Source organism: Barbus barbus (assembly GCF_936440315.1).
Source record: "Barbus barbus genome assembly, chromosome: 9".
NCBI classification, from domain to species: domain Eukaryota; kingdom Metazoa; phylum Chordata; class Actinopteri; order Cypriniformes; family Cyprinidae; genus Barbus; species Barbus barbus.
This window is the reverse complement of record NC_136737.1, coordinates 6,877,417-6,901,586: the sequence shown is the minus strand read 5'-3', so window position 1 is coordinate 6,901,586 and position 24,170 is coordinate 6,877,417. Positions and strand designations below refer to the sequence as shown.

The 24,170-nt window shown below is 35.4% G+C and overlaps 2 protein-coding genes across 2 annotated transcripts; both read left to right on the top strand.

Moving 5' to 3' along the window:
• The first annotated feature begins 6,314 nt into the window (after positions 1–6,314).
• LOC306875365 (uncharacterized protein) lies at positions 6,315–10,664 on the top strand. Its single transcript, XM_079425874.1, has 5 exons — positions 6,315–6,429; positions 7,472–7,807; positions 8,035–8,373; positions 8,668–8,804; positions 9,190–10,664. Exons 1-5 carry the CDS (start codon positions 6,378–6,380, stop codon positions 9,247–9,249), a joined length of 924 nt encoding a protein of 307 aa, XP_079282000.1. The 5' UTR covers positions 6,315–6,377; the 3' UTR covers positions 9,250–10,664.
• A 1,653-nt stretch (positions 10,665–12,317) lies between these two features.
• LOC306874978 (uncharacterized protein) lies at positions 12,318–16,949 on the top strand. Its single transcript, XM_079425317.1, has 5 exons — positions 12,318–12,476; positions 13,496–13,816; positions 14,262–14,597; positions 14,953–15,057; positions 15,335–16,949. Exons 1-4 carry the CDS (start codon positions 12,431–12,433, stop codon positions 15,048–15,050), a joined length of 801 nt encoding a protein of 266 aa, XP_079281443.1. The 5' UTR covers positions 12,318–12,430; the 3' UTR covers positions 15,051–15,057; positions 15,335–16,949.
• The last annotated feature ends 7,221 nt before the right edge of the window (positions 16,950–24,170 follow it).

Genomic DNA, 24,170 nt, shown 5'->3' with positions numbered 1-24,170 from the left:
GAAGTGTGTGTTCTTGTACATGCGTGTTTTGTCTGTAGGTGAAGGGTCTTCTTCTTCCAGTCCTGCTTTTATTGAACCGCACAGTTGTTTCCTTCACAAAACAGATTTACAGTGGAATAAGAAATAAGAAATAAAAGTCAAAAACAGTCAAATCGGTGTTAGCGGTTAAACTAGGCTCTTACCTGTCATGTGCTAAAATGCTAAATAATATACTAAATTAAATACCAGACCTTTTTTTTTTTTTACTGCTACTGTAGCTTTAAGCAGTTTTGATAAAACATAGCGTTCAAAAGCCATTAAGGCATTTTTAGGGCTGTGATGTTGAGCCTCTTTGTTGAGCACAATGTGAACACGACACGAGATAATGTGTGGAGCGCACCACAAAAACCAGCACGACAGATGCTCAACGAAGGCCCGACATTACAGCCCTAAAAATAATGGTAAGCAAGCGCTGCTTTGGTCACAGTTTGTATATCTGCAGTCCTAGTTTCAGTTTTCCTTTTTGAATGATGAATATAGACTTTTGATACCTGCTGATATAGATCGTTATTTTCTTACACGCAGGTGCATGCTGGTTGACAGTCAACTGTAGGCCTTATGGTGTGTTCAAGCAGAGCTTTGTACAACAACAATATGTTAACCGCTAGTTCTTTGATGTTGACCTGGTGCGTCATGGCCTTTAAACAACAGTATTCATAAGTACCTCTCTGTTTTAGAGTAGGGACTCCAAAAAACTAGTGCTGCAGAAAGTCGACTGTGGTGTTTCCTCAGGTTGTCTCGCTTGCTTGCTCGATTGATTATGTCTGTGTGTGTGTGTGGAGTGATATTTCTATAGCCATGCCATGATTAATGCAGTCAAAACATGTAAATACAACATCTACCAGCAGGTGCTTATGGGACAAAGGATTATGCTCTGTCTTTTTTTCTATGGTTTTGCATGAACATAAAAACTGCATGAACATTCACTACATCATCGCTCTACCTTCCATAGGGAGACTTCGATATCACTTTCACTTGAACTAGCAATAAAATCACATCGCCAATAAAGCAGAAGAACAGAGCACTTTTATGAATCTGAATCTGGGTTCATTTTCTGAAGGGAAAAGTGGTGAAAATTAAGCTTCTCTTTAATTTGCTCACCGTCTTTACTTGACAATGGTAAGACATTTATTTGTTACAATCTCTTTTCTGCTGTTGCACAGACATCTGCGAGATATTTGAGACCCGTGGGGGGCTTTACTGGTCAGAGGAAGTCTGAGCATTAAACATATGCAGCTGATTGTGTGAATGTGTGAATCAATGATGTCCTTCTGCTGTTTCATATGTGTTTTGAATCCAGGCATATTTCTCTACTCACAATCTTTGTGATATGTAGAAAAAAAAAAAAGTTTTCTCACTATTATATTTTGCTTGGCTGATGTTAACTGATTGTTCTTCAGGTGCATCTGGTGTTGGTACAGATAAAGTGTTGGTGTCACTGATGGAGGGAGATTCAGTCATTTTCCACACTGGTGTTAAAACAAACAAACAAAATTATTTTACATGGTTACATGGTAATTGTAAGCACTTCATACTGATATCTGAGACCCTGGGTTGTATTTTAAGGTCTGTTATTACTAAAATGTAAACAGCTATTGACTATTTATAGATGTAACTCTCACCCAAAATTGTATTGCTTTTTTATGGAAACTCCCCCTAGATATACTTACCATTTGAGCCGTTCAGCGGGAGAGGGCTACATAATGAATGTTTAAATGCAGTTTATACGTTTAAAGTATTGTTAATGTATTTCTTGATTTTTTTTACAGTGATATTTAAAGTTATTTTCTTTACCTGTATATTAATTTATATACAGTATATAGACAATCTTTGCAAATAAATCTACATATAAATGCAGGATTTACTCTTGGAATTGCAATTGGCATAGTGAAAACTAGAATGAAACAAAAATATAGACTGGATTAATAGAACGATATTAGTATCTGTCAGACAGTCACAATCACCGCCGCCAACGGCTATGACCAGATCATAATCACCTGAGTTCTAATCACCCGCACCTGCAATACCTCATCAGCACTCCTATTAGTACCCCTCTCTCTCTGACACTCATCATCTGGCCTATGGTTCACTACCCCGAACAGTAACCTGACTCCATACGCACATACCTGTGTATACTTACCTTATAGACAGTGTTGCCAATTTAGCTATTTTGTAGCTAGATTTAGCGACTTCCCCACCCCTTTTTAGGACTTTTTTTCAAAAGTTTAGGGACGAATATAGCAACTTCTTGGACAAACATTATCTAAGCTCTCATCTTGCCCACTGATCTCTATTCATCTTTTTATAGATCAGTGAATTTGGCATTATGATGTCATCTAGTGACATTTAGCTACCAGTTTTAGCTACTTTCAATTGAAAGCAGTTGGCAACACTGCTTATAGACTCTCCAGCGATTCTCCAGCGTTGACTCCTGTTTCCAAGACTCTCCAGCGACTCTCCTGAGCTCACGATTTCCATTGCTCTGTGGAAGAAACGCATATTGCCATTTCAGATGAAGTTGACAGTGTATAATAATCACTGACCAGCTTCTATTATTATCTGTTTAAATACCAAAAAAGATCCTCCAGCAGCTGTTGGTTTGTGTTTCAGGTGTTTCTGCTGCTGAATGAAATTGATTGAGACGTTATAGACTTTACATTTCACTTTACAATCTAGTCAAGCAAATAACACAAGATATTTAAAGACGTGGAACTTCAATGACATTCTCATCACTGAAATCATTGGACATCAGAATACAATCTGTACAGATGATCAGTGTAAAGAGAGATTTAGAGATAGACTGAAGATGAATCAGGAGACTGGATCTCTGACCATCACAAACATCAACATCACAGACTCAGGACTTTATGAACTAAAGATCATCATCAGTATCAGCAGTTTTTGTATCACCAGACTGAGGAGATTCAATGTCACTGTCTTTTGTGAGTATAGAATTCAGTCATTCAATGCGTTTTCCTTTGAGGAATCTTGTGAACATTGTTTCCTGTCCACTCTCAGACCTGTGATGTTGTTTTAACTGCTATTGCTAAAAACAACAGTTGCTGCCATTTATTGGTATCATGACCAAATTAGAAAGTTGTAAATATCAGTCCAAAATATTCTTAAATACTGGATGGATTATCATTCACTCTGTAGTAATAATGACTGACTGTCTCCAGTTCCTGCAGTAGGAATATGTGTTACTGTTGTTTTTCTGCTGATGGTTGCAGCTGTAGCTGCTGGTGTGATTTACTGTCGCCACATGAAATATAAACCACAAATAAAGAAAATGTAAGTATTACATACAACTGATTTAACAAGATATATGACTTACTGTTCATCAGTCCTCCTCATTACTTTTACCATTTGTGAATCTGTGTTTTCTTACAGAAGAATTATGTTAATTTGCCACTGATTCCGACTTGGTATGACGTTAAATCAGAATGTGGATGAGGATGCCATTAAAACAATGTAATGTCATTTATAATTTGAATAATTTCATTGACAAAGACACTAAAGAAAATTAGGAAATGATGGAGAAGAGCTAAACTGTACATTTGGAGAAATTAATTACTTATTTATAGCTGTTTTGAGTATTAATGTCAAATATTGTGTTTCTTGAACTCTTGGCAGAATACATAGGCATTCTCCTTTCAGTGTTCCTTACTTTTACATCAGCCATGGGAAAAAGTGTTGAAGTAAAACCAACAGAAGCACACTATTTTATGAATTTGAAATACCTTTGCATGTTTCTGTGATATTATTAAAAACATGACTCACTCATGACAGGTGGAGTCTGTGTTTCTAAAATGTGTGTGTGTGCGTGCGTGCATGTGTGTGTGTGTGTGTGTGCTATCAGAAATAACTAAGCTAATATTGAATCAGCGAGTTATAAATTATTTCAATACTGATGAACTGCTTTCAGTATGCTTTACTTGTTACATCCTGTGACATTGTGTGATGATCTGTTGACAACTAGTTTTTTGCTGTCTTTGCCATGTCCCTCTATATTGTTCTGGTTTCCTTTCTACTGCTGAGGGTATAAGGGGAAATTTCAGACACAGATAATATTAATAGAGGCCAACTGAAACAAAATTCACAGAGGCCTTTGAGAAATTTGAAAGAACTTGGCCACCTGGGGGCGCCAATGTGTTTTTTTCAGGTGTGTAAAATGATTGCATATTACACCTTTTTCCACCACACATGCACACTGTATTAATATCATATGATAAATATCCTCATTCTCAACAACTTCGCCTCTAGGATCACTGCTGACAATAGAAACATTTATTAAATCTTGGAGATTATTTATAGTCCTAGGTTGTCAACTCATCCTCATTCAAAAGCCTGCAGCACAGTTCTCTGGAGTCTTTAGGTCAATAATTATAAAGAAATTGTTGAACTTTGACGTTTGAACAGTTAGAAGTGTACCCAAAAGCTATCATTCCAAAGTGAAAACTCGAAATTAGGTTTTTTACATTTTTACGGAGATCAGACCATAGGTGGCGCTATAACTGTTAAAATAAAACATTGTATATCTACATAGAAGGTATGTGTTCTATGTAGATATCAGAGGACAATTTAAAATATTGTATCAATGCATTCTTAAATGTTTTTTTCCTGGTCTGACCGATTAGTACAGCCAAAACATGACAATAATTGACCATTTTCAGCAGCAATAATCACCAAAATATGCAAGTTTTGTTCGTTTCAGTGGCATTGTTTACGTTCAGTGCCTCCAATATGGCTGTTCAAAAAGGTAATCAATCACTGCTTTGGTTATGGTTTGTATATCAGCAGTCTAGTTTTGGCTTTGCTGTTTGAATGACAAAAATAGACTATTGATGCCATTTATAAAGTGTAGCAGATTCCTGAGTACCAATTTTTGAGGCATCTTTTTCTGGACTGACTGTTATTTTAGTTGACTTGAAGGTGACTTGTGGAGGCTTTTCTCAACAGTTAAAAGTAGGCACCAAAGCTGTTTGAGTTTGTCTACCCAGGCCACGTCAAAGTAAACATTATAAACGGATTGTCTTTCTGAACGGGTACATGATAATGCTGTAGCGAAGCATCCATTGTCCATGTTTCATTATAATGCTAAATTTTCTTTGATGTGTTTTTAACCTGTTTAATCTTTAAAGGTTTAAATACAGAGAATTTTGTCTTTCACTTTTATAACCACATCTGAATGTCTTTTAACATGCCAGACAGCCATGGTCCCATAGTGACTGAACAACCTCTGGCTCTGCCTTCTGCAGTAACCACACCCCAAACTCATGCTATCGGTTATATAAAGTGATTGACAGGTCTGAACGGACGGTCACAATGATTTGATGGTGTCTGGGAGGCTCAATGTTGGGGACAGAGAAACCCATAATAGTACAGACTTAAGGTACTGAATTAAGACTGTACTTCCGATACTGATAATATCACATATTTCTTTATGACTTACTATTCTGAAGTTTTTCTGGTCTGAAGTTTTCACTTGCAATGCAGTATGCTTTTTTTTGTGCAGCCCTAGATGTGTTTTTATATGCTGTACTACAACCATTATACTGCACAGTCGCTTCTCTTCTCTTATTTGCATTTTCTGGTTGCGCTGCAGGTGGTGTTTGTTTAGTGTGTTCTCTCTTTGTGTGTTTTCAGGGTGGAGTCCTGCTGCAGGGGCTGTGGGTTACATGTGATGAATTGACTAATAAAAAGGTCTTTGAGACCTCTTCAACACCAGGAGTTATCTTTGTCATGTACTGGGACATGCAACATTTTATTTATTTTTAATTAATTTCATTTGTATTTGTTATATATAGCAGCTTTAATTCATATTTAGTTCATTAGTTAGTTTTGTGTGTGTGTGTGTGTGAAGGGATATTTCCATAACATGGCATTAATAAAGAAAGAAAGGAAGGGACTTTTTTTTGTAGTCAGGGTGTGTAGCTACAACATAATGGACAGAAGAACATGCTGTTTTTCCCCCCTCTGGATTCAGATCATGTTTTTTTCCTTTATTCTTCACTTGAGCTCTGCCTTCCTAAACAATTGGCGTAAAGGTCATTCAGCCAATCTCAGTTTAATGTAATCATGATTTTTATTTCCACAAGACTACTCTCACATTTTAAAACCTCTTTGCTAAACGGGTGTCTTAAAATTATTTAAAATAATAGAATCCAGACTGACTGTTAGGAGCAAGCAATGTAATATACTAAAGCCATAATTACGTGGGCTATTTTGCAAACAGAAGATCATGTTTGCATATGCATCAGAAAAAAAAAAGGCAGGGACGTCACGTGATCGCGCTGCTACTTTGAACCACCTAGTTAAAGAACGGCATCGGGGTGAAAATGAAGCTTCTCTTTAATTTGCTCCCAGGTATCTTGTTTTTACTCGACAATGGTGAGAACTTTTTTTTTTTGTTGTTACAATCTCTTTTCCAGCTTTACACCGATTTCCGTGACTGTAGGCGCTGTAGTGAGGCTATGATAAGGTTATACACCTGTTAACGATCAAAACGAACCCAGTGGAGTGAAAATGCATCTCAATAAGGTCAAGCTATTTGGTATAAAAAAGTTGATGTAGTCAGTAAAGGTTGGTGTATTTTGAATCAGTGAATAAACTGATCAAATGTAGCTCGAATGTAAAGCGAGTTGTTATAAACAATTCTGCTGTTTTAGAGAGCAGCCGTTTATGTTGTTTCATTTTTTTCTTTTATATTAATTTATTTTTAATTAATTCATTTGCTTATTATAATTTATCATTATTAATAATCAGTTATTATTCAATTTAGTCATATAATCTTTTGAACCATTTATATATTAATTTCATTGATTCATTTATTGGTTTTATTATATAATTTTTTCCATTGTTGTTTAGTCTTATGATGTGTGGTTTCAAGGGATGTTTGTGTTCATGAATAAGAGATAAGAGGGAATGTTTATGGAAATGTAAGGTTTATAGGAAGCAGTAATTTTCCATTGCTTGTGGTTAAACAACACTTGCTGGATTTGTGCTGGTTGGAGGAAAGTCTGATCATTGAAACATAAGAAACTCAGTTTAATAAACTCTGCTTCTTTTGTAACAAATTCATCTCCTGCTTCTGCTCTTCTATGCTTTGCTCGGTTAACTTCTTGGCTGATAGTCGACAAGAAGACAAGACATACTGACTAGTTGTTCTGTCATCAGACAAAACGGTTATTTTCTGACAGGATCTGGCATCAGGAGTTGGATCTGATATTTCTGGTGTGGAATTGTTCAAGATCATCATTGTGTGATGAGTGAATATGTGAATCAATGATGTTCTTCCGTTGTTGATTTGCATGTGTTTTGAATCCAGGCATATTTCTCTACACGCAATCTTTGTGATGTATCGGGAAAAAAAAAAGTTTCCACAGCACTATTGTATATTTTGCTTGACTTATGCTAACTGTTTGTTCTTCAGGTGTGCCTGGTGTTGGATCAGATGTAGTCTCAGTGCCCGTGAACGATGGAGATTCAATCACTCTACACACTGGTGTTGAAACAAGCCAACAAGAAGATATTAAATGGTATTTTGAAGACACTCGTATTGCTCAAATCAGTGGAGATCTCATTCATACCTGTACAGATGTTAAGTGTGAAGATGGTGATGAGAGATTCAGAGACAGACTGAAGCTGGATAATCAGACTGGATCTCTGACCATCATGAACATCAGAACCACAGACTCTGGAGATTATGAACTGAAGGTCATCAGGAGCACCAGCAGCAGTGACAAAATCTTCAATGTTACTGTCAATGGTAAGTCATTAGTGCAGTTTATATACTTAAAGTATTGCTCATGTGTTTCTTGATTTTTCTTTTCCTGTATATTAATTTACACACAGTATTTTCACAATTCCAGGAGTGACAAAAGTCTGAAAATGGTTTGTGCAACTGCAGCGATGTTCACAAATCATTCATGTTGTGTATTATTTTTTTTGTTTTCCACATAAAGATCCTCCAGCAGCTATTGGTTTGTGTTTCAGGTGTTTCCGCTTCTAAACAAGATGAAATGCACAGGAAGTCAGTGGAAGAGGAAGAATCTGTCACTTTCAATCCTGGTGAAACAAAAAACCCAAATGATGTGATGTGGAATTTTAATGAGATTCTCCTTGCTGAAATCACTGGAGATCAGGGTAAGATCTGTACAGATGATCAATGTAAAGAGAGATTCAGAGACAGACTGAAGCTGGATCATCAGACTGGATCTCTGACCATCATGAACACCAGAACCACAGACTCTGGAGATTATCAACTACAGATGATCATCAGCGAAAGCAGTTTTAGTATCACCAGAGAGAAGAGGTTCAATCTCACTGTCACTGGTAAGTATAGAATTCAGTCATTAAATGCATTTTCCATTGAGGAACGTGTTGGGATGTGGACTTTTTTTTTAAAAAAAGGGAGCTTTGACTCGATAATGCTTTGACCAATGTTATTAACATGCAAAATGCATAATATCAGCCCGTTTTCCTTGCTGTTGCTAAAACAGATGCTGCCATTTCAATAGCATGCAACTGATGACCAAAGTAGAAAGATGTAAATGTCAGTCAAAGATATTGTGAAATACTGGATGGATTATCATTCATTCTCTTGTAATAATGACTGTCTGGCTTTAGCTGTTCCAGATTCAGGTCTGCCTTCAGCTGCTATAGCAGGAATTATTGGTGTTGTTGCTGTTCTGCTGGTGGTTCTGGCGGTAATTGCTGGTGTGATGCTCTGTCGTCACAGGAAATATAGCCAAGCACCACAGAATGTAAGTATTACAGCTAATTTACCAAAATAAATGAGATTTACTGTGTAAAAAAAAAAAAGTGGATACATTTTGAATATTATTATATAATTAGAATTCTGAGTGTAGCATAAATGTACACAATAAAAAGCTATTTGTTGTCCTTTATTTTTATTCTTAATTTTAATACCAGAGATACTCACTAAGGAGTGTCAAAACACTCAAAAATGCAATATTGTAATATATAGGGATATTGAAATCACATTACTTAGTTTATATTACTGGAATACAAAAAAATGACAATTTGATGCAGTATAAGATGTGTTAAATGTTTAGGGAAAGGAAACCTCTGTACAAACAACAGGAAAAACACAATTCCAACACCATTTATGAATCTGTTTTCTTACAGGACAAAGATGTTAAAAACTCACCACCTAATCCGAACAGCATTGCTTTGAGTGACACATAACATCCTTGAATCAGACTCCGGCCGAGGCTACAATGTAGAATATTTATAATTTATAATATATTGAAACGGACACTAAAGAGAATTAGGAAATGACTGAAACGTAGCAAAATGTTACTAGCAATGGAACAGCGAGGGGTGTTAAAGTGATCCAAACATCATCTGTTTCTTGCCTTTGCACTAGAACTGATCTGGTTTGACATTTCAATTATTTGGTCTTGCCTGCTTACATTCACTAATACCTGACAGAACTGACCGTGTTATCACATTATGACCAGGATTTTCCTCCTCATACACAGTCTCATACCGAAGGACAGTCTGCACGGTTACTGTAGGTGGTTTAACTGGTCTTATTGCTGTTTCTGAAAAAGATTGTATCATTACGTTGACATTGTGTATGGTTTAAACAACACTATCCCTTAGTCATCAGCCTTCATCAGAAAACACCTTCCACAAGTTACACTGGAACCAAAACCGGCCTTAATAAGCTTGGAAATGTGTTGATATATTTTAAAGTTGATGAAACACTTTGCTGAGAGTATGTTTAGTGCCTGTAACTGGACGCATACATGACACAGGCTGTGGTAAATTATGTTACTTAAGCTTGAAAAATATTTGTTGGTATGTTTGTCATGAGGAATGTGTGTATACTTGATAATTAAAGTGAAAGTGACATGATGTGGCCAAGTAATGCAATCTTCATCACTGAAATGTGCAAAACTATCTCAACATCCAGTCTTCTTACCTTACCTGTAAACAAATAATATGTGACATTTTATGAGGTGCTGATTCATTATTTAATTTTATTTATTGGCTGGGAGGAGATGTCTTCTTTTTCCATCCTGAGTATGTTCAACTGTGATTGTTGAGTGTCATTGATTTTTTTTTGTTTGTTTTTTTCAACTCAAGGAATTATTATATATAGCTGATGTTTGTTTTGTTGAATATTATAATTATTTGATGAAGACAATACCTTTCCCTTACATACTCTGCTTGGTCAGTCTAACCTTAAGCGTTAGTCTTACAGTTTTCAACACTTGGTTCAACACTTGTGTTCTCGTTTCTGTTTTTGGATTTGTCTTTTTGTCTGGTGTTCATTGTAAATATGATACTAACCTCAGTTATATTTTCAGAAATGTCACTGAAGTGTCAAAGCTAATATGCTAAACTCCTCTCAAAAGCCTGTACCACAGATTTTAACTAATATGACATGGAAATTAATGTTATAGTTTTCCAAACTCTAAAGGTTTTTGTTTTGTTTTTAATGAGTTGATTTTAGCATGACAAATATGGTGTGCCTTGCACTCTGCAAAATATTTTTATACATGTTCCTTTCTGCGATCCTTATGAAATGAATTTGAAAAATGTTTGTATGATTACGTGATAAATATTATTAAAACACGGTTTTGTGTCTCTCTAAAATAAGTTTGTGTGTTATCAGAAATAACTAAGCTAATATGGAATTGAGTAATATTGAATGATTTCAACACTACTGCACTACTTTCACTAGTAAGTTTACTGTGACCTACTGTAATGTGATAATCGGTTGACAACCGTGTTTGTTTTTGCTGCCAGTGCTGTCTACCTCTCTATAGTTCCATTGTATTTGGTGCTGCTGCTCTGACATGTTGTTTGCATACTGCAATCTATTTCCTGGTTATCAGCTATCACTCTATCCAGTGACTGGCTCCTGCAGGAAGAAGCCCAGCAATAAAAGCAGCCACAGCAACATAGTAACCCGAGACTTGGAGGTTTTTCCTCCCCATGAGGCTCCTGTCTCAGACAGTTCACCAATTGTTGCTAGTGATGGGAGTAATGAAGCTTTTCGAAAGTTCTAGTTAATTGAAACAATTACTTATTAAAATGATTGACTGTTTCGAATTGATCGAAGCGCCACACGCTGGTGACCCCTGCAGGAAGAACAGTGCAAATGCTGAGTAAACTCCCTACCACTATCTACTAGGCTACTACATTGTCCATAGCAAAATTTTGCTCTAACAATTAAATATATGTATATGAAACCACTGTTGTTGTAATTTTGGCCGCATCTGAAATAGGTCATACCATATTACCTGTGAAGCTGTCTTCGGAATGGAAATGGATAGGCCCTATTAAATTTATAAACATCATACTTTTTTTTGCCTATTTCAGTTAATGCCATAAAACTAGCAAGCAGAGCCGTGTTTCTAAGAAGGTGTTTCCCAATTTGAGGCCTATTTTTTTATTTTATTTTTGTATTAGGTATTTATCTCTTTCTTTTTTGTTTTGATTACCTTAACATCTACTTTTGGGTCAGTTTATTTACATGTGACCTGCTTTTATTTGTGATTCTGCCCTCAGCCAGGGGACTTATGTTCAAGGGTAAACTAGTTTTATTATTAGACAACAACAGACAGTTTCACTTCTGTAGCCTACATCATCACTATAGTTTCCATAGGGGTTACAGAATATTATTTTCACTTTTAACTTTGCTATGATTTATTGTTGATTTATTATGATTAGAGCAGAGGTGTCAAACTCAGTTCCTGGAGTTTGACACCCCTGCTTTAGAGTATACCATTATAAACCTCCTCAGGTGCAAGCAATCAACTTCCAGATTAAACACCAGGCTAATTGCCCCACCTGACATCAGTAGTAGTGGTGTTGATTACTTCAGAATAACACAAGCTGTTTCTTGAAGATTCCACAGGTAGTAGTGTATGGTACGGCAAAGAATTCACCATGGCTGGGAAAGTGCTTTCAAAAGATCTCCGGGATAAAGTTGTAGAAAGGCACAAGTTAGGAGAAGGTTACAAAAACATTTCAAAGGCTTTAGCTATTCCTCGGAGTACTGTATAGAGCACCATTAAAAAGTGGAAAGCGTATGGCACCACCAACACATGGCCTAGATCAAGCCATCCATCCAAAGTGGATGATAGGTATATATATATATATATATATATGATCTCACGTGTGGCCACCCTGTTTTTGTTATGCTGGTGGTTCATGTTTAAGGGTAAAATTGTTGAAATATTAGACAACAACAGCCAGTTTCACTTCTGTACATCAACATTATAGTTTCCATAGGGGCTACAGATTATAAGTGTCACTTTAACTAGTGAAATCACTGCATCGCCATCTGAGCAGAAGCGCAGAAAGCTTTTATGAATAAGAATCTGTGTTCGTGAGGGAAAAAGTGGTGAAAATGAAGCATCTCTTGCTGGCAGGGATCTTGTTTTTTCTCAACAACGGTAAGATTTTTATTTGTGAAGGATTATTTAAATATAGGATTAGGGTTCATGATGGGATTATGGTAAGGGTGACAACAGTATAGGACTAACAAAAAAAAAGCTCTTGTAGAAAAACAGTGGAAGGCAGTTTAGTGCTGTCAAACGATTAATCACATCCAAAATAAAAGTTTTTGTTGACACACACATATATATATATGTGTGTGTGTGTGTGTGTGTGTGTGTGTGTGTGTACTGTGTATATTTATTATGTATATATAAAAAACACACATGCATGTTTATATTCAAGAAAAAGCTGTTATATTTATATATTAAAAAATATTTATATACAATATAAATTATATGAATATAAATACATGCATGGAAATACATGGAAATATTTTCAAAATACATACTGTATGTGTGTATTTGGTCCCACTTTATATTAGGTGGCCTAAATTTATTTGTGTAATTACATTTGTAATTACACTGTTGACCCATACATTACACCTTAACCCACCCTTAAACCTACTCACACCACCCTAAACTGCCCCTAACCTTACCCATATCCCACCTCAATAGCAGCAAAAGTGTTTTACAATATGACCACAATAAGTACACTGTACTATTTTTTTTGATGTAAGTACAGAGTAGTTAAGACCACCTAATATAAAGTGTGACTGTGTATTTATATACATAATAAATATACACAGTATACACAGAAATATTACGTCAACAAAAACCTTTTGGATTAATCATTTGACAGCACTTTTCTGAAGTATTTTATGGGTAATATTCATCTTTGTAATTTTAGTTGAGAGTCTATAAATTGTTGATTATATAAATGCACAGATATATACATAGTGAAAGGAGGTAAAATATGCATCAGGATGTGTTTTGTTTGTTGTTTTAGATTATATAAGACTCATGAATGTTTGTCTGATGAGTGAATATGTGAATCTATAACGTTCTTCTGCTGTCTGATTGCATGTGTTACATTATGAATTTAGACAAATATTGGCTTATGATTTTTTGTTTTTCAGGTGTGTCTGGTGTTGATTCAGATGAAGTGTCAGTGATGGAGGGAGATTCAGTCACTCTGATTTATGCTGAAACAGATAAACAAGATGATACACAAGATGATATCAAATGGTATTTCAATTATACTCAAATTGCTGAAATAATTGGAAATCACACTAAGATTTATACAGATAAACAGGGTAAAGATAGATTCAGAAACAGACTGAAGGTGAATCAGACTGGATCTCTGACCATCACAAACACCACATCCTCAGACTCTGGACTTTATGAACTACAGATCACCAGCAGCAGCAGTGAAAAAAGCTTCAATGTTACTGTCAATGGTGAGTCATTAATGAATGTTTAAATGAAGTTTATATATGTGGTTATTGATTGATTTTATTTTTTTAATTTAGTTTTATTTATTTTTTTACAATGATCTTCAGAATTATTTTTGTTGCCTTTATCTCCCTTCACATCATTAAAGAGTTTGTTTTGATTTCAAAAGAAACCATTTCCATCTTCAAACTGTTAGTTTTAGATTTTTTTTCACAACAAACTGCAGTTGAGCTCAAATAAATATGACAGTGTCTAATCTTACCATCTCTGATCAGTTGGTAATCTGTTTAAATGAGGATTTGATATAAAATATGGATGTAAAATGTGTTTGAGCACAAACCAAAATGTTTCTTTCTGGATCAAAAGTCAAGAAAGAGTTTGTGCAATTGCATTCATGTTGACAGGTCTTTCATGTGTAGTTCTTTTGTTTCCCATTGGTTTGTGTTTCAGGTGTTTCTGCTGCTGAACAAGATGAAATGAAGAGAAAGCCAGTGAAAGAAGGAGAATCGGTCACTTTAGATCCTGGTGTAATAATAACCAAAAATGATACCATGAAATGGTATTTTAATGACATTCTCCTTGCTGAAATCACTGGAGATCAGAGTAAGATCTGTACTGATGATCAGTGTAAAGAGAGATTCAGAGACAGACTGAAGCTGGATCATCAGACTGGATCTCTAACCATCACAAACACCAGAACCACAGACTCTGGAGATTATACACTACAGATCATCAGCAGCAGATTCAGCATCATTAGGAGTTTTGGTATCACTGTTTCTATTAATGGCGAGTATATAAATCAATCATTCAACCTTTCATTATTTCTAAATCAACCCAATAACTGTTGGGTTATGGACCGTTTAAAAAAGGGAGCTTTGATTCAATAACATTTTGACATGTTATTAACATGAAAATGCATAATAGTACTCAGAACATGAGTACTATTATGAGTCCTGTGAACATGAATTGCTCTTGTGCTCTTAGTGATGTGATGTTGTTTTAACTGTTGTTCCTAAAACAGATGCTGCCAGTTAGCAGTTAAATCAATGTCATATAATATGGTTCAAAGATATTGTTAAATACTGGTTGGATTATCAGTCACTCTTTAGTAATAATGACCGTCTGTCATGTTCTGTTCCAGTTTCAGGTTTGTCTCCAGCTGCTGTAGCAGGCATTATCATTGCTGTTGTTCTGCTGAATGCTGTGTGTAGTGGTTTCGGTTTTCTGTTTTTCCAGTAACATAAATGTAAGCTGTGGATAGTCAACATTTATCCTTTATTTTTACTACCACAGAAGCAGATATTCATTGGTAAAGCAGTGGCAAAACAATCAAAAACATGAATAACCATCAAATAAACTAAATCAAATTTGGATGAATTAATACTTCAAATCTGTAATTCTGAAGTACTGGATAGGAAAAATAGGAAAAGCACTGCTCCACTTCTCTAGTATATTTTTGCTTGTGCAACTGAAACATCAATCCTCATTACTTTTATCATTTGTGAATCTGTGTTTTCTTACAGGATAATGATGTACTAGCCACCTGATCCAAATATTATTGCTTTGAGGAGGAGGAACCAGCTGTGTATCTTAAGTTATTTTGCAAGTAAATGTATCCTGATTTAAGAATGTTTCTGGATCAGCTGTGAATAGCATGGCTTTTAATATGTTGAGACAAACCAGAACCAAAATCAGCCTTAATGAGCTTGAAAATTAATTGATTTATTTTGAAGTTGATGAGTGACTTTATTGAGAGTAGTGATCATGTTCAGTGCCTTTAACAGGATGTATTCACAATAAAGGCTGTGTTAAATATTTCTCTGATTGTACCCAAAATTATGTTTTGGGTGCATAATCTTAACAAGATACATCATACGCTGCCACTATTTTGCGATTTATTTAATGTCAAATATTAAAATATCCCATTTAAAAACAACTCTGAAGTCCGAAATACTAATGATGTCCACCAGATGGAGTCACGGGATAATAAATCATTTTGTACCTCATATTGTAGTTTAAAACCTGTGCAAATTATATGTCAATTGACTTATATAGAAACCCACTGCAGTTTCATTCAAGTTTAATGTATAATCATTTTGAAAAGAAATCTGTGATCTCCACTTATTAGATCATTGTTAATTTATAGGCTATATCCTTATGTAGTGGTTCTCAACCTTTTTTTACTCCAAGCCCCCCTCCTCTCTGAATTAATACTGCAAGGTCCCTTGTTCACAAAACCTTTGTATTCTAGTGTTTTATATCTATGTGACCCTGGACCACAAAACCAGTCATAATGGTCAATTTTTCAAAATTGAGATTAATACATCATATGAAAGCTGAATACATTTCCATTGATGTATGGTTTGTTAGGATCGGACAATATTTGGTCGAGATACAACTATTTGAAAATCTGAAATCTGAGGGTGCAAAAAAATCTTAAAGAAAAAATATTGAGAAAATCACCTTTAAATTTCTTAGCAATGCATATTACTAATCAAAAATTAAGTTTTGATATATTTACAGTAGGAAAGTATAAAATATAAAAAGTATATATATCAAATATAAGTACAAAATATCTTCATCGAACACGATCTTTACTTAATATCCTAATGATGTTTGGCTTAAAAGAAAAATCAATAATTTTGACCCAACAATGTATTGTATGGGTCAAAATTATTGATTTATATATATATATATAAACACCCCTGATCCTCACAAATTTCTTTAAAACATGATTCTTTGGTGAGCATCTGTTTTTTTAAAACAGGCGCTGTATATTTTTGATAATCTGTATGACTGTGGATTTGTGGAGTCCAAATTCTTTAGAGATTGTTTTGTAACCTTTTCCAGCCGGATCAACATCTTTTTCCGAGGTCCTCAGAGATCTCCTTTGTTCGTGACATGATTCACTTCCACAAACATGATCAGACTTTGATAGATCCCTGTTCTTTCTATAAAACAGGGCAGGCAATGACACCTGATTGATGATGCCTGATTGACACCTCATTCCACTGAAAACACCTCTGAACAGATGGACTCTAATTTCACCTTCAAATTATCAGTTAATCCTAGAGATTCATATACTTTCGCAATGTACAGATTTGTAACACTGGATCATTTTTCTCAATAAATAGTGACAAAGAAAATATTTTTGTCTCATTTGTTTGACTGGGTTCTCTTACCTTCAGGACGTGTGTGAAAATCTGATGATGTTTTGGGTCATATTAATGCAGAAATATGTATGTAAAAAATAACTATATCATTGTGTTTTGTTTTTTTTTTTGGGGGGGGGGGGGGGGGGGGTTATGGGGAGGCCTAACTATACGTTAAATTATAACCATGATGCAAGATGAATTGGAAGATTGAGCATTCTCAACTATATGACTTTTACTCAAATATTTTGTACACCAACAATACAAAGATAACTGTAAAATGGCAAGAGTTGCATATATTTATTTAGGTCTCAGTGTTTGTATATGGAACTAAATCTGTCACATGGACTAAATAAATGTACAAAATCTGTCACATGGACTCTTTCAACAGGTACACATTTTTACCTTATTTTCCCCTAAATATATAGGTGCACATCAGAACCTGAAGCTAATGCTACACATTTGTACTTTTGAAAAGGTGATTCCAGTGACAGCTTTTTTACTTTTTCTCTCCTGCTACTATGAACGGATTTTTATTACTTTTTTAATCTATGAAAGAAAAGAAAAAAAAAACAAGATGAGGAACTGTTTGACAGAGAGAAACAATAACAAAATGATAATATTTAGATCAGCTTTAAAAGCTTCAGTGTTTCTGTCACTGATGAATATCATGCAGTCATTCACTGCATTTTCCTTTGAGGAATGTTAAAAAGGGGAAGTTGTGGCCTAATGGTTAGAGAGTCGGACTTGTAATCCGAAGGTTGCGGGTTCGAGTCCCCGGGCAGCAGGAATTGTAGGTGGGGGGAGTGAATGTACAGCACGCTCTCCACCCTCAATACCACGACTGAGGTGCCCTTGAGCAAGGCACCGAACCCCCAACTGCTCCCCGGGCGCTGCAGCATAAATCGCTGCCCACTGCTCCGGGTGTGTGTTCACGGTGTGTGTGTGTGTTCACTGCTGTGTGTGTGTGTTCACTGCTGTGTGTGTGCACGTTGGATGGGTTAAATGCAGAGCATGAATTCCGAGTATGGGTCACCATACTTGGCTGAATGTCACTTCACTTCACTAAAATATTGAGTCTTTTTAAAAGTTTAATATATTTTAAATCAGTCCAATAAATGAAAACCTGAGCTTTGACTCAAAACATAATAATTTGCACATTATGTCACATGAATCCTACAATCACCTGTTGCTGTGACGCTGATATTTAAAACCCAGCAGGTGGCGCCACTCGATACAGCAATGAAAGTGATAACAGTAGAAAGGTGTAAATATGAGTCAAAGATATTGGTCAAATCGATTATAAGTCAATCTATAATAATAATAATAATTTAATGTATGTATAATTACAGCTTCTGGTCTATCTCCAGGACCTCTTGCAAGAAATAAACAAACCTGTGTTTAATTGAGTTTTTATTATACAGCAGATTATCTACCTGAACAGCAGCATTTATTTATAGCGCTCCCTTTATTGCTGTTATTACATACATACATTATCTACTTTACACACTAACAATTATTTACATATCACATGTATGTAATACTGCACACATCTATTGGATATTTAATTTTGTTTATTTAAATAAGATAAAAAGACAATAATAATAAAAAATAATAAAATAAAACTATAAAAAATAATAAAATAAAATAAAACAATGTTACACAAAGAGGTGCGATCAAGGGCCCATATGAGTGCTACATTTAACCCAATAGATATGACAGCCTGTTTGATCACCGTTTCTTGGCGACATTTGCATACACAGGTTCCTTCTTTGATTTCTGCAAAGAAAAGACACAGTCATTATGATGCAACTGTGTTGAAACATTTTAAAACATCGGATCACTGTTTGCATCCCTATAGGTTACGCCCGTCATTTGCATAAAGATGCATTTGCATTGCCTGCTGACACATTCCCTTTTCGGCGGAAAACTTCAGCTTATCCAAATGATGTGCGATCGCATCGTCGATGGTAATCAGCCACTTGTAGCTAGAATTCAGCACTACAAGAATCTTTTTCACTTGCAAGTGCAAATGCATTAGGGCCTCCCAAATAAACACAGCTTTATTCACCTGGGGCCTGTACCATGATGGTAGATGTTACAGGATTAGTTTCGAGTTGACAAAACCAAACCACTCCAATCTGGCTTTGTTGGTACCTTGATGCTGATCATCAACTTTCTTTGTCAACTCAAGCTTTGATCCTGAGTTTGTGGAGCACGTGCACATGAATGTGTGACATCACTGGCGAACTGCCAATCACGAGCCTTGGTTAAAGGTTAAAAGTTTTGCTAAAGGTTAAGAGATTGAAGAATATGATGAATTTAATTGCATTTACAATGAAAAAAGTACTTGTTCATAAAAGAGAACAAATAAAAGAAACGATCTTGCTTTATCAGTGCAGTCACAAGTGAAACTTGTCAAGTTAGTTTAATAGCTGAAAATATACAGCGACAAAGACTCGATGTAAGGTCACGTAGTCATTTTTAAAGCTTTATCTATTGATTCTACAGCTTATTTATATTACATACAATCTGTATATTAACATTCATTTAAAATGAATGATTTATAATAACTGTTAAAATAAAATTGATTGTGTGTAATTGATTAATAATAATATAAATCATATAATTATATAAAATAACTAAGTAATTATCATTAAAGCCAGACCATTTTATTTTTAGTACTAGTGACCTTTAATTTGGAAACTGGGGAAGTTACTTTTTTGTGTCAGACATGTGTTACTTTGCTCACATCTGATTGGTCCAATTTCAGTTTGAAATTTCTAACTCAGAACATAACCTGCCCCAGAGCAGGTTAGCTGTGCAGTGTAAGTAAAAAGCCAAGTCACTTTCATGGTACCTAAAACCCAGGATTGGTGCAAACTATACTGAAACTTACCTGGCTAGCCAGCTAAACCAGCTTCATGGTACAGGCCCCTGTTTTCATGGGCTAACATAGACATATGCAACAAATGCCCATTAAACATTTTCACACACACTCTTTTTTTTTTTTTTCCTACGATGCTGCGTTTGATGAAGTCATTACACAAAATGTATTTGTGTCTTGCGAAGAGAAACCCGCAGTAATGTAAATAAATTACCAACCAAACAAAAACACATTATTTAAGCCCTTTTGTCGGGTTGTTGACTCGTCGGGACCAGATGTGAGATCCACTAATCAGAGAAGTTTCCGAATCTCAGTCGATTGTTTGATTGGCTTAAAATAATTAATAGAATTTTTATTGCTGAAGGTAATAACCAAGGCAGATCACCTGTCGACTGTCTGATGCATATTGCATACAAATAAATACATACATATAATGAACCAGCTTCAGTCAGCCTGACTGACTGCAACACATCTTGCAACACAGTGATAAATGATCTTACCATTTTTTGTGCTGTTGGATTACATGCTGAATCAGTTCTTGTCTCGGCTGTATAACAATAACAATAGTCACAGATGTGTTAAAACAACAAAGATTTCAATATTATACCAAAAATTGTGCCTTTAAAAGCTAAATATTTTAACATAGGCTATTACTGCTTTCTGTACTGACCTGTTATTCTACATTTTTTGCAGATGCAGACTGCAGCTACAATCAGCAGAGATCCAGCAGCAGCAGAAATCAACACTATGTACAATAAAGGTAGGCCCTGATCTGTAATGGACAATTCTGTATAATAGATAAAATTAGTCATTAACACAAGTTAATTTATTTGTCTGATCTACAGCAAACACTATAAAATCATAACCACTGTGTAACAGGTAAATCAATATTAATATCACCATACCTGAACATGTGTGACAGAGTTGACTGATTTCCAGATGTTGAGTCTGGTTGCTGATGGGATTGTTGAGCACACATCTGTAGGTGTTTTTATCCTGATATTCCACCTCCAGAGGTAGAGAGAGACTGATGCTGAGATCAGACACACTGATGCTGGACAATAAACTGTTTCCTTTGTACCAGGAGAGAGTCACATGACTCACATTCAACACTGAACACAGCAATGAACAATTCTGCTGTGATGATGGTGATGATGATGATGATGATGAAGAACATTGTGAAGAGTTACTGCTGATTACAGGATCAGGCAGATGAGCTGAAGACATGAGAGAATAAACAGGAACCTGGGTAAATCTGGTCAGCATTTCGTCTCAGTGTGTGTTTAGTGTGCTGATTATCAGTGAGAGTTACCTCAAACTATAATTAACTATATTATAAGCATTTTAATACTCTGTTTTCAGGAGGAGTTAAGCGTAATTTACAGCATTTGTGGCATAAAGTTAATTACCACAAAAGAAAATCCCCACTTTTCTAAAAAAAAAAAAAAAAAAAAAAAACACACAAAAGAGCCTGTCCATAAATGTTCAAATATTCTGTAAACAACGTGTCAAAAAAAAAAAATAACTTTTACCCTTTTATCAAGCTGAAATTTGCTGATCCACATTGACCTATAGGAATACTACGCTTATCTCAACATTCAGGACCTCCAGTATTATTGGCAGCTTTCAGGTTACTCAATAGCTAATTAAATGGCAAATTCGGCAGGCAAAACTCCATCATTTCACTAGGAATTGTGTAAGTGCGAATTTAGCGAGAGGAATTTGTTCCCCTTATGGGCTTCACCTGCATTTCATATTGGCAATGTGCGTTACTTATCTGTTGTCATTTGCAACATGCTTGTTGCTGCAACACCTATTAAGTCACGTCGACTTTATTTTTAGATCACTCTTCAGCACAGATTCAAGCAGTTTTGTGGTGATAGACAGGAAATAACATTCATGGTGCAAACTGAATCATTTCTGCTGTGGTGCAGCTCCAAAGAGAAAATGGTTAACGGTCTTTGCACAGCTGAAGGCAATTCAGTGTTGATTCTGTTTAAGTATCGAACATGCTTGTTGCTTAAGGCATTTAGATTTTCTGTATATATGAGGGGATATCTGCATATAGTTTGTTTTGGGTGGTTATCGCTGCTGTCCCTGGAGTTCTTGTCCAGAACAGAAATATACTGCCAATCAATTAAAACGGTATGCTAATTGTCAGTCATATTTGGCAGAATTATAACTTTGACACATTTACTCCTTAAACCCTAAATTAATAAAATAAATGTTTTTTTTTTGGTGACCATCATGCCACAAACACCACTGATGGAGCTCAACATGTACTTAATATTCCTTAAATAAAACAAGAATATGTGCATGTTTGGACAAATAATCTCTACTCACCATAGACAGAAACATTGAATGTTTTTGATGAGATTTTCGCTGCACTTATCCTTACTTCATAGAGTCCAGAGTGTTCAGTTGTGATGTTTGTGATGGTCAGAGATCCAGATTGATCGTCCAGCTTCAGTCTGTCTCTGAATCTCCCATCAGAACCATTAAATGTAAAGATATGCTTCTTTTGTTTTATTTTAGCTATGAGAGACTTTTCAGCTCCAAATTTCCACAGTATGTCATCATTTTCATGTATTTCAGCAACATCAGTGTATAGAGTAACAGTATCTCCCTCCATCACTGACACTGACTCACCAAACACACCTGAAGAACAAACACATTTTACACTGATTTTAATGCTTCTGAGAGTTTACAAGTTCTGAAATAAGCTGTAGTTTGTAAATACATGTGAACTGAAAAAAAACTGACATGAGCGTAAAATGAACATGATATTTATGGTGTAATAACTACATGAAACTACTACAGTTTAATTAACTTTTGACTAATGATTTTGTTACTTTTGTTGTTTTTCATGGTTACTACTGAAAAATAATTTCTAGAGAGAATCTGCATTTGTAATCTTTCAAAATAAGATAATACCACAGAACAATTGAAAATAAAATTTCAAAATGTCTTAATGGAGGATTTGCTCTGGTTTAAGTTACATTCTCTATAGCAATTTCCTTTATGTTCCATGACTGTTAAAATCTATATATTTTTATAACTTACCAATGAGACGCCACCAGCACAAACAGAACAGAACAAACATGTGGAACATTTCTTTTAAAAAGGCTAATGATGAATGTACTCTTACCTATATTGAAATGAGGCTTGTACTGGCAACCAGCCAATGTCTGAGCGAGCTGTTACCGCACTGCAGTAACCTTTAGCAGAGTAGCGTAGAGCAGCTGAAAGCCACATGGACTATTCATTCTTTCTTCACTTTATGGTGCATATATACAGTATCTCACATTTCGGCAATCAATTTAGTATATCTTTTCAAGGGACAATACTATAGAAATGAAACTTGGATATATTTTAGAGACGTCAATGTGCAACTTGTATGGCAGTACAGATTTACTGTCCTGACAATAACTCAACATACAGCCATTATTGTCAAAAAAGCTGGCAACAAAGTGAGTACACCCTAAGTGATAACAGCTATACATTGTTTAACCATGCAAAGCCACATGTCCTATTCATCATGTTCATGTTTTTGTCTGCTTGACAGGACCATACAAATTTGTGTATTTTGTTTTAGAGCAGTTAAATTTTGGTTCTTTAACAATACTCTCATACTGACCACTGGATGTTCAACATGGCAAAGAACTCTCTGAGGATTTGAGAATTAGAATTGTTGCTCTCGACACAGATGGCCGAGGCTATAAGAAGTTTGGTAACAGCTTGGAACTGAGTTACAGTACAGTGGCCAGGGTCATACAGAGGTTTTCGAAAATGGGTTTCACTCTGAACAGGCCTCGCAAGGGTCGATCAAAGAAGATGAGTCCTTGTGCTGTGGATCAGGTGCAGAAGCTAACAAAATGCTAATAACAGCATTTTGAACCATGTGCATCAATTTATTTAATTCTAATCATGTGTTATATTTAATTAATTATTTTTATTATATGCCACAGTTTCAAGCCACACACACCATTCTCCACAAAATTTTAAACTGTATTATATATGAACAATTAGATGAGTGTGCAAAACCTTCTTGATTTTATGCTAAAATGATCAAATTTACTTAAATAAATTATCAATTATTGCATATAAAAAATAACAAAAAATAGTTAATACTGTCTGTCTCACGCTGTGACTCTCTCAGCGCATCTGAGTCAAACTGAAAGCTGCTGTGGTTGGTTTTCTGTAGAGATGAGGTTTGATCTGGGCAAACAGCTTGTAGGTGGGAGGAGAATTCAGTGCGTGTGAGTTTAGTTAGTAGGTGAAGAGTTATTACCCTCACAAAACTGTTTTGGGGTAAAATAA